The 12042-nt window shown below is 42.1% G+C and overlaps 1 protein-coding gene across 1 annotated transcript in view; it reads right to left on the reverse strand.

Annotated features, from left to right (window-relative positions):
• Positions 1-2134: 2134 nt before the first annotated feature.
• nup160 (nucleoporin 160) overlaps positions 2135-12042 on the reverse strand; it is an 80171-nt gene continuing 70263 nt past the window's right edge. Inside the window, exons 31-36 of the mRNA XM_073049116.1 lie at positions 11793-11916; positions 10491-10592; positions 7926-8067; positions 6802-6927; positions 3523-3627; positions 2135-2864 (exon numbers count right to left, since the gene is read on the reverse strand). Coding sequence (XP_072905217.1) covers positions 2772-2864; positions 3523-3627; positions 6802-6927; positions 7926-8067; positions 10491-10592; positions 11793-11916 — 692 coding nt within the window. The 3' untranslated portion in view covers positions 2135-2771. The remainder of the gene's footprint in view (positions 2865-3522; positions 3628-6801; positions 6928-7925; positions 8068-10490; positions 10593-11792; positions 11917-12042) is intronic.

Here is a 12042-nt window from a genome sequence, read left to right on the forward strand (position 1 = left end):
AAGGTCTAGATGGGATAGAGTTAATCAAATGTGTTTAGTAAGTTTCTTTAATCAGTACAAGGAGAGTGTGTGATACTTGATCTGCAACTAGGGAATGAGACAGGGCAAGTGACAAAAATTTGTGCAGAGAAACACTTCATATCTAATGATCATAATGCCATTAGTTTGAAAGTAAATATGGAAAAAGATAGGTCTGGTCCACAGGTTGAGATTCTAACTTGGAGAAAGTTAGATGGTATTAGAAAGGATCTGGCAAGTGTGGATTGGAACAAGTTGTTTTCTGGCAAAGATGCACTTGGTAAGTGGGAGGCCTTCAAAAGTGAAATTTACGAGTAGAAAGCTTGTATGTAACTGTGAGAATAAAAGGTAAAGATAACAGTTTCAGGGAACCTTAGTTTTCTATATTGAGACCCTGGTTAAGAAAAAAATAGGAGGTGCATAGCAAGTATCGGCAGGTAGGAACAAATGAGGTGCTTATGAAGTATATGAAATGCACGAGAACACTTAAGAAAACAGGAGGGTTAAAAGAAGGCACAAGGTTGCCCTAGCAGACAAGGTGAAGGAGAATCCCAAAGGATTCTAGAGTTATGTTAAGAACAAAAGGATTGAAAGGGGCAAAATTGGTTCTTTGGAAGACCAGAATGGTATTCATTTGTGGAGTCAAAAAGATGGGGAGATCTTGATTTTTTTTCATCTCTCAGGAGGTGGACAGTCAATATAAGTGAGGCAAAGCGGCATCAACTTTATGGACCCGATACAGATTAGAGGAGGTGGCGTTCGCTGGCTTGAGACAAATCAGGGTTGATAAATCATCAGACCCTGTGGGAGGCAAGTGCAGAAATTACAGGAGCCCAAGCTGGTGTTTAAATCATCCATAGCAACAGGTGAGGTACTGGAGGATAGCTAATGTTGTTTGAGACAGACTAAAAATAAATTATAGACCCATGAGCCTGACCCAAGTAGTGGGAATGTTATTGGAAGGTATTCTAAGGGACTGGATATACAAGTATTTGGATAGATAAGGATATGGATTAGGGATAGTCAGCATGACTCTGTGATTGGTCATTACTAACCAATCTTACTGAGTTTTTTTTTTGAAGAAATTACAAGAAAAGTTGATGAAAGCAAGGCAGTGCATGTTGTCTGCATGGACTTGAAGGCATTTGACAAGGTTGGTCAAGAAGGTTGAATTGCTTGACATTCAAGATGAGATGGTTAAATTGACTTAGTCATTGGCTTTGTGGGAGAAGCCAGAGTGGTAGCAGATGGCTGCCTCTCTGGCTGGAGGCCTGTGTCTAGTAGAGTGCCGCAGGGTCCATTGTTGTTGACAGCAAGGAAGATTATCAAAGCTTGCAGTGGGATCTGGACCAGCTGGAAAATTGGCAGATGGAATTTAATACAGACAAGTGCAAGGTGTGTTGCACCTCGGTAGGACCATCAGGGTAGGTCTAACATAGCGAATGGCAGGGTACTGCGGAACAAAAGGATTTGGGAATAAAGGTCCACAATTCATTGAAAGTGATGCCACAGGTTGATAGGATCATAAGAAGCTTTTGACGCATTGACCTTCATAGAGCAAAGTATTGAGTACAGGAGATGGATGTTGAGTTGAAGTTGTAAGACATTGGTGAGGCCTATTTTGGAGTATTGTGTGCAGTTTTGGTCACCTACCTACAGGAAAGATATAAATAAGGTTGAAAGAGTACAGAGAAAATTTGCAAGTATGTTGCTGGGACGGGAGGACCTGGGTCATAAGGAAAGATTGAATAAGTAGGTTAGGACTTTATGAGAGGAGATTTGATAGAGGTATAATTGTGAGGGGTGTAGATGGGGTAAATGCAATCAAGATTTTTCCATTGAAGTTGGGTGAGAATACAGTCAAAGTCATGGGTTAAGGGTGAAAAGTGAGGGGAACTTCTTCATTCAGAGGGTCATGAGAGTGTGGAATAGTGCGTATGAGTTTGCTTTCAATGTTTAAGTATGGATTGGTATGTGGAGGGCTAAGGTCCCATTGCAGATTGATGGGAGTAGTCAGTTTAAATGGCTCAGCATGGAGTAGATGGGCCAAAGGGCCTGTTTGTGCTGTACACTGTGGTTTAGTCAGCTGTTTTTCCATGCGACAAATAATGAGAAACAAATTAGAATGTTATTTTATTAAATGTGATTGGAAAAAATCCAATAAATAAAAACCTCAAAAAGGCAAATCTTTAGCCATCATGTACAGTAGAAAAAGTCACTCCCTATCGAGAGAGCACTGGAGACCAACTCTGTGCTAACCTCCCATCCTCGGTACAAAAAAAGAAACAGGAGAGCAGCTCCTGTTACCCAGAGCACTTCTGGTTCAGAGATATTCAGAGGGCATGTGTGACCTGGAAACCCTCCCAATTCCCATCTAACCCCTCCACCCCTAGTGTTCTCTTGAAAACTGCCTTCCCTACGTCATAGAGAAGGGACTTCTGGACACTCGCCTTCTACTGGTCAGGCCACCCAGACAGCTCTAGGGAATCCAAAGCTCTAAGCTGAGTTAGAGTCCAAGCTGCAGTTACACTGTCTCGAGGAGCCCTTCTGTGTGAATACTCCCCTCCCGTCAGGTGGTCAGAAAACACAGGCTGGCCATCAGGACATTTTAAAAGCAGCGATTTATGGCGTAATGGCAGGGTGAGACACTTCTGTTGATTGAGATTCTGCACAGGGGAGCATCCCGAGGTACCCATTGCCATCGCTCATCATGCAGCCTTGGCGATCACTCAGGGGATGCCTGTCCCTCACAGCTACTGCTGCCTGCGGTAGGTGTTCATGTCGCGGGTCGCCTGGTCCACTTTCTGATGGTAATCCTCCAGCTTAATCTGTAGCTTTTCACACAACTGAGGAAACAAAGGGAAAGGCCTGTTACACTGCCCGATATTAGTGTGGCTCAGCATATCATTAATGTGCTAGGGTAAATACTGGACACATTCACTCATGGACTTTAACAGCATGGCATCTTTACTTAGATGGCCACAAAAAAATTGCAGAGCTGTGCACACGTTTCCCATCATAGAAACTAGCCTCCCCTTCATGGACCCTGCCTCAGGAAAGCAACCAACATAATTAAGGACCCCTCCAAACCCCAGAGATTCTCTCTTCCATCAGACTGAAGATAGAAAAGCTTGATAATACATACTACCAGGCTCAAGGACAACTTCAATCCCACTGTTATAAAAGGACCACTTGTACAATAAAGATGAAGTTTTGCTCCTTCACCTTATTATCTACCTGCACATGTACTTTTTTCTGTTAATACTATATTCTGTAATCTGTTACTGTTTCTCCCTTTTGTACTACCTCAATGTTGTGATGTATGGAGGGCAGGCAAAACAAAGGCCTTCACTGAATCTTGTTGCGTATGACAATACTTCCCCTTGTCTACGGCCGAGAGCAAGGCTGGTAAATCCAGGAGAATGCCTGGGTTGCCATTTCCCTGACCAGCTCTACTGATCACACCACTGGTCAATTCCAGTAGGCGGTCTGATTCACACTCACCCTCATGTTGCTCAGGTTGCCTGTGTTCTCTCCGAGTGCTTGTAGCAGCTGGTCGATGGCAGTGTAAGGGAGCCAGATGAGTGGGGCTGTTGCCGATAGTGGTCTCTGCAAACACAGTTCAGTTCATTAATCCTTACTCAAAATCCAAGTCATTTCCAGTGCAAACTGGTGTTAGGGGAACAGAATGTTTGCTTCTGAACATCAGTGATAGTTAGTCTTGCTCATCGTTTGGGGAAGGGACTGTGGGGCCTAAATGGTTTCTATTCCTCATGCTCCATCGATAAAAGTATCATTATGGTGGGAAAAATAGCAATAAGCAGTCAGTATTCAGAGTAAAAGAGACAGTACACTGATAAAGTTCATGGGATGAAGGAAGAGGACTTGGTGAAGGAAAATGGTGCCAGCCGAAGGAGGGTTACTTAGGACATACAGCAGTACAGCACTGGAAAAGGCCCTCTGGCCCAAGAGGTCTGTGACAAACACAATGCCAAATTAAACTAAATCTCTTCTGCCTGCATGTGATCCATATCCTTCCATTCCCTGCATATCCTGTGCCCATCTAAAAGCCATAATATATACCTTAAATCCATGTCCTTGACAGTACTGGGAAATCTGGGAAGAAGATTTTGTGAACCCCATTTATGGTTCTCAATTTTATAAACTCCTCAGCCTCTGCTGCTCCACAGAAAAGAACAATTGCACACAACACTGGTGCAATCTGACAAACCAGTATTGAAATAAAGCAGAGTGCAGCAGTGATATCCTGTAGAAACCAATGAATATTACATCCACAGCAACCATTAGCTTCATGTGCTAAAAATAATCTGCCTCCATTCAGAAACTGAGTGGATCAAACCATGTGCTCCATGCAGTTACTGCTAATGTCCTGACTATTATACAATCTTGCTGTCTTGCGACCCGATTTTAATTTACGTGAAAGTGCAAGTTTCAATCAATGAAGGGTGGGTTGTAGTTCTTGAAACCATAATGTGCGTGGAAAGTATTGCACAAGGGCGGCTCCGGAATCTCCAGTGAGTCTTTGACACCTGGGTGTCTGCTTTATATTCTCAGCACACTATCAGACTAATTGAAATGACGACAAAAGGGATCACAGATGCTGGAATCTGGAGGGAAACACAGTCAGCTGTGTTCAAGACCCTTCGTTCAGAATGTTCATTAATAACACCCTACTTACTTGAGACTTCCATTTCTGACAAGCCACTGAAGTAGCTTTCTCTTCCACCTCTGTCCAAAACCCACAGTACTGTGAAACTGGGGGGAAAGGGAGAGGATGTGCATGACACATTAGACGAACTGCTCCTGCACGTAAACCAAATGGCCAAAGCTCTAAGTTAACTACTAGCTTCAGCTAAGACCACAGGCCCGGTGGATGTGCTCCAGGTTTGAGTAGTGAGATTGTGGATGGCTCCTGTGCTCTGATCTGTCCGCCTATTCTCTGCTGTGGATGACTGCGGTTTGGAGCGCATCAGATGCCTCAAGACATTGAGTTATCAGTACATGCTCCATCTCCAGTATCATGGCCCCAATCAGTGCGATGGAAGATGCCGTGGGGAGGGGAAATTAAAAAGGGCTTTTACAATATCTGGTCAACTGAGTACTTTCACTCAACTAAAGGAACATGCTGAAACATACAATCTAAGGGGGGGTTGGCATCGGATGAAACTGGTTATGTTTGGCACACTGTAGAGTCAGAGTTAGATTGACTATGAGACCAAGTGATTCTGTGGATTGAGCAACACACACAAAATGCTGGAGGAATGCAGCAGATCAGGAAGCATCCATGGAGGGAAATAAACAGTTGATGTTTTGGACTGAGATCCTTCATGAGAAATGGACAGGAAGGGGACAGAAGCCAGAATAAGGTGGTTGGGGGTGGGTGGGGGGTGGAAAGAGTACAAGCCGGCATGTGTTAAATGAAACCAGGTGATTGGGGCGGGGGGGGTGAAGCAAGACGTTGGTGGGGGTGATAAATGGAAGAGGTAAAGAGTTGAAGAAAAAGGAAATTAATAGGAGAGGATAGAGGACCATGGAATAAAGGAAAGAAGGGGGGACCCTAAGGGAAGTGATGGGCAGGTTGTGAGGGTGGAGGAAGAGAAGAGAGGACAATGACATTTTATGGCCCAAATTATATATTTTCTTCTTCAAATCTTTTTATTATTATTATCCAAAATTAACAAGAATACATCAAAGTAGGTAACACACTGTCTCAAGGGAAAAAAACATTGTTTTAAAGACTGAAAAATTTTGGTGACAAAAAAAAGGAAAAAAAACCCTACTAAAGCAAAGTGAGAAAAAAACCCCATTAGGTGTTCAACCCGGAGCCATGTGTCAGATGAAAAGCATCTAAAGATAAACATCAAACCGCCAGCAAAAAAACCTCAAAATTTACAATTAGATCGTGGAGGAAATCTATCAATTAACTCAAATGGTAGTAACGAGCAAATGAACCCCATCTTTTCTCAAAATCAAACTTAGGTTCAAAGGTTTGACTTCTAATTTTCTCCAAACTAAGACATAGCATCACTTGAGAGAACCACTGTGACAGAATGGGAGCCGACATATCCTTCCACTTCAACAGAATGGCTCTCCTAGCTATCAATGTAACAAACGCAATAACATGTTGGTCAGACAAAGAAATACCGTGGATATTTTGAGGAATTATTCCAAAAAGCAGTTAATTTGTTAGGTTGTAAATTAATTTTAAGTGCTTTAGAAACTGTAGAAAAAAACTGACTTCCAGAACTGTTCCAGTATAGAACAAGACCAAAACATGTGTGTCAGTGTAGCTATCTCAGTTTTATACCTGATTATATCAAATTATACCTAAAACAGTAGAATAGCAACTGAAAAAGAACTGTCAGCTCAAACTGGCTGTTGCCTCAAGGCAATGGTAAAGAGAATCCTAAATGGAAGAGGTGAAATGGAAAGTAGATGGAAGAACTGCCTGACTCACTGGTGGCAGTTTAAACACTGGTCAACAGGGAACAGCTGCTCTCATTGGGAATGAGTTGTCTGAAAGGTTGTCAGCAACAACTTTCTAAAGACCTACACAGTGAGCCTGCTATTATGAATGCAGTAATCCCTAGCAATGTTGGGTTAATAATGGGCAGGGGACTAGCAGTAAATCCAGAGACGAGATTACTCATTTACAGAGAGGGTGATCAGCTTGGATTTATCTGCTACATGCAATCTTGGCACCCAAAGGAAATTCCCCAGAGTTGCCACACAGACAACCCCATGGGCATACGCCACTCTCACCTCAATGCCAAAGTACTGGTGCCCCTTCCCCATTAATGCATCGATGTACTCCAGCACCAGGTCCACTGCTTCCTCCAATAGGTCGTAGTTCAGGTATAGACGCAGGAGTCCAGCCATATCCTCTTTCTGGTTTAAAAAAAACTCCTTTAAATTGGTACATTTGTTTACACTTGATCACAAGCACCTAAAGTACAGATAACTCTGTCTGTAGTTAATCTACTACATGCTGAACATTAGAATTAAAACAGATATGGAGTTCAACGGTACTTCTCATGACCGCCCAAAGTCTTCCCAGCCAAGGAAAATCTTTTGAATTGTGATTGTGAATTACCAAGGTAATTCCTAGGGTGAGAGTTGTCCTATTACAAGAAATCAAATAGTTTCGACTTGTGTTCTATGGAGCTTAGAAGAATGAGGGATAACTTTATTCAAACAAAAATAATGCAAAGTTTTGCAGGGTAATGTTGGAATGTTTTCAATAACAAGGGACATGATTAAAAGATTTAGAACTGGTATGTCCAAATTTCTTCTAGCTGAGTATGGTAAATCTCTGGAATTTTTTGCACTGGTATACAGTAGAAACAGAACCATTAGAAGCATTTAAGGTGCAGACAGATTGATGAACAGAGAAGTATAGAGAAATAGCAAAGAGGAGCTGAGGCTAGCACTGGGCAGACATGAGGGCTGAATGACCTACTCCCATTTCTACTTTCTTGCATCCACAAGTACATTATTTTAGAGATTATAAATCCCATTCCCTACAATTATATCATGCCATTATCTTAAATTTACAAATACAAGATAGATACAGATTAATCAGCTGTAAAGGGAAATCTTAAGAGTCACAGAGCACAACAAGATAGAAACAAACCCTTTGGTCCATCTAGCCATGCTGACCCAGTCTTCGGCCTAGTTCCATCTACCTGCACCTGGAACATAGTCCTATACCCCTCTCGTTCATGTATCTATGCAAATTTCTCTTAAACATTACATTTGAACCTTTTCCATTGATATACAGATATTAGAAATGACCAGAGTCTCACAATCCATCCTCTACCTTCCAGCAAGGAAGTAACTCTCATTAAGTCACCTGAGACAAAGTGAGAAGTGAGCAGCAATTTTACCTTGTAGCTGTTAATAAGCCAGTTTGGAAGTGGCACTCCATGCGACAGTAGTTTATTAATTACACAGCGATGGTACTGTGAACTGCTAGACTGGAAGCGGTCAAGGTAAGAGGACAGCAACCTCCAGGCTTCATTTGTGGCACTGAATGGAGACAAAACAGGTGGAGTTTTATCAGGAAAATGCCTTGTTAAAGAGAGGAATCAACTTTGCCACAGGTTTCCCTCCCAGAGATCAACACATGATTGAACTCAATTACCGCAAACAACAAAACCAGGGCTACATTAATCAAGCAACTTGAAAGATCCCAGAGAATAGATTTCTTCCAGTGTCTTAGGCAATAACCCTCTCCAACTAATAATGCTTTTGCTACAAGATGGTTATCATAATTAGCAGGTCAGGCAGCAACTGTGGTGAGAGATACTGGGTTAATGGATTCCGGTCAGACAAAGGGTGCTGGACTTGTTAATTCTGGTTTTTTCTCCACAGACATTGCCTAGCCTGTTCAGTGTTTCCAACTGCACTCTTCTGTTTCATCGGTCACCGGTAGCCAACCAGAAAAAAAACAAAGGAGCAGAATAATGCCATTTGGCCCATCGAGTCCGCTACGCCATTCGATCATGATTTATTTACTCACACAACCCCATTCTCCCCCTTCTCCTTGTAAACTTTGACACCCTTACTAACCAAGAACCTTTGATCAACCTCTGCTTTAAATATACCAAATGACTTGGCCTCCACAGCCACCTGTTGCAATAAATCCCACAGATTCACTCCACTCTAGCTAAAGAAAGTCCTTCTCATCTCATTTTTAAATGCCCGCTTTATTGGTACCCTCTGCCTTCTGCCAGTCAGCCAATCCTCCATCCTGTCAAAGGCCTTTTGAAAATCCAAATGTTAGATGTGGCTGTAGTTTTATCCGGAAATTCACATAGACCTCAAACCTAGGGAGGTGGATGCACTGAAGAAGTCCATTCAACCGTTTATTGGACCTTTATCATGCATCAATATATTCCAAAGTACATCACTGGAATCTGACACTATGTGCCACATTGGGAAACAGTAGCACAAATGACAAAAAGATAGGCAAAGGAGGTAGGTTTGAAACTGGGCAGGTGGATTAAGAAATGGAATTCCAGAGCTTAGGCAGCTAACATTGTTGGTGCCAATGAAAACCTTTACATTAAAGATCATCATTAGTGAGGAGATGGTGCCAGTCAAAACAGCACAGGGGCATTGAGAGATTGGGACATTGTAGGAGTTAAGATCCAGATATGTATTAAACGACTTCAAGCTAATGGAACAGGCCAGGCATTCCTGTGTCAGAATAATGAAGTCTACATGGAGCAGACATGGATGAAGATGTCCATATGCTCCAAGGTATCAGGGGGCCTTTACACTCCATTTCATATTCAGACAGATGCCAGCGAGTGTGTGAACAGCAGCTTGGGAATAGAATTGGAAAACAACTAATGATGGTTTGCACCCCACTAGTTCAAGCAGAGACATGGGTCACAGGGTTCTCTAAAACACCTGCCATTTACATGTTGACCCATGCACTGGACACTGCTGTATCCTGAGGACTTAACACAACAGTGGATTATTTTTAGTTCTACCTGTGCTCTTTGCTGTAAATTTTGTATGATTTATGTTTTTCTTGTGAACATTATGCCTATGTTTCTACAAGTATGTTTTTCAATGGACCTGTGCAAGTATGACAATGACAGTACACCTGACTTTGACCATTTTTAATTACAATTATTCCAAAAAAAAAACACATCACTGAGCTAGTGGCAGATTTCGTGGGATTTTCCTTTAGAACCTGATCTTAACTATTCAGTCTTGACGATACATTCAGGGATGAATCACCTAAAGACATTCAATGCAGACATCTTTGTGCATGGAATTATCTTCAATGGGAAAGTTAGAGTTGGTGAAAGCAAAAATGGTGGGAACACTCAGCAGGCCAGGGAAGAGAGGCAGAGTCAATGCTTCAGTTCTGATGAACAGTCTCTGACCTGGAACTTTAACTATTTCCCCCCCCATAGATGTAGACTGATCCAATCAGTATTTCCAACATTTTATGCACTTTAGTTTGTTGATTTTCATTTTTATTTAATTTTCCTTTGCAGATTACCCAATCCAGCTGATTGACTTCAGATCCACAGGAATGTAGTTGACTTTCATGTCCTTTGCAATTAGAAACACACCATTGGTACATCTCACTGTACAGATATTACAGCCTACTGTCATGGCTATTAGAGACAATCAGTAATAATTCATCTTGCCAGCTATTCTAAATGCCATAAATGCACTCATATTTAAATATATATCTTTTTGTTTTTGCATGATTTTAATCTATTTAATATATGTATACTGCAGTTTATTTATTTTTTCTTCTTCTATATTATGTATTGCTTTGAACTGCTGCTAAGTTAACAAATTTCACGATAAATAAACCCGATTCTGATATCAGGAGCACTGACTCATTGAGAACTTCACTCAAATGGCATGCCACCAGTAGCAACTCCCTTCCCCAGAGATGAACTTCATCCCTTCTATTATACCTGGATTCCTTTGTTGCAATCACAGAAGGCATTTGGTTTGTCTTCAGCCAGTCCCAGGCAGCAGACTGTGCTGCTTCGCCGCTGAACTGCAGTTTAATACATCTGAAAGAGAATGCACATGGTACAACAAACAGATTTACACGTGGAAATGCCAAAAATAATTCCCACTGTTGTCTCGAGACATGCAATGGTAATCAGATAAGGCTTTCTCAAATGACATCAATTCATTCAGCCACAAACACTTTAAACAATCAACAGCCTACAGCTGACCCAGATTGTATATATAAATAATGACATGAGAAGCTCAATACAATAACAGATCAGGACAGTACCTTATTCAGGCTGTCCCCTGCACTGTACTGATGGAATCGCCAGTTCAGTTCCACTTTCCCGCAATAAATCAGATCTCGCTGCATACATCATGTTATATGCATCTCCACAACCACCATTTTCAGCTTGCACAGTCTCCTACCTGTAATAGAGATTCTGCCATACACAGCCCCATACTCACAACCATATTTACTTATTACGCCAGGCCATTTGGCCTGTCAGATCTATGACAGCTCTCACAGAGTGCCCCATCAGCCCTATTCCCCCCCTTCTCATTTCTCTGCAGCTCCAGTTTTTCCCCTCACATGTCCATCAACTCTCCCAACACCTTTGTCACTTGCTCATACAAAGCAGTAACCTACTGCCAACAGTTACCTACCTGCACAGTTTTGAGCTGTGGATAAGAACCAAAGCTCCTGGTGGAAATCCACCCTCATGAGGGCTACGTACAAGCTTCATAAAGACAGCACCAAAGTCAGGATTGTACTTGGTTTACTCTAGCTGTGAGGCAGCGGCAGTAACTGGTCTGATGAAGGGTCTCCACCCAAAACGTTGACTGTTTACTCTTTTCCGTAGATGCTGCCTGTCTTGCAGCAGTAATTGATGCCTCACTGTATCGTTTCTTGGACTATACTTTGAATATGCTAAATGCATAAACTCAGTGATTCAATGAATGGCACCTTTTGTAAAAAGAAAGCTGCAAGTGCGATGGGGACCTTTCACTGAACATACTAACTAAAGTCAGCCATCGGAAGAACCAGCCCTCGAGTCGGAGAGGGAGCAGTTCTCCTCAACTAACCTTTGACTGATGAGAACCCATTAACATGTAGAAAAGACTGCACCCACCAGGTTTCTATGCTCTGAGTAGCATTGCTCACATCATTGCTCTAGAAAACCTATTGCCACCGGTCAACATGAGGCACCGAGAGGAAGAGTCTGCACAGATTGGCGATCAATTATTTTCACACTTACTTGAAGGCAAGTGCTTCGAAGATGGGGGTGAGTGAGAGTTTGAATGTTTGACACAGGGAGATTGCTGTATCAAAGAGCCCCACTTGGACAAGCAAAGCCACAATTTCCTCTGCTGAGGCATTCCCTGTGGTAAAACAAAGGGTTAAAGAGTGAGGATCCATCAAGCAAGAAACTACATAGATTGATTTACAATTTGTGGATTTGAGTAACATTACACAGGCTGCAGAGGAATCTTATTCTCGTGACACCT

This window comes from Hemitrygon akajei, chromosome 6 (genome assembly GCF_048418815.1).
Source record: "Hemitrygon akajei chromosome 6, sHemAka1.3, whole genome shotgun sequence".
NCBI classification, from domain to species: Eukaryota; Metazoa; Chordata; class Chondrichthyes; order Myliobatiformes; family Dasyatidae; genus Hemitrygon; species Hemitrygon akajei.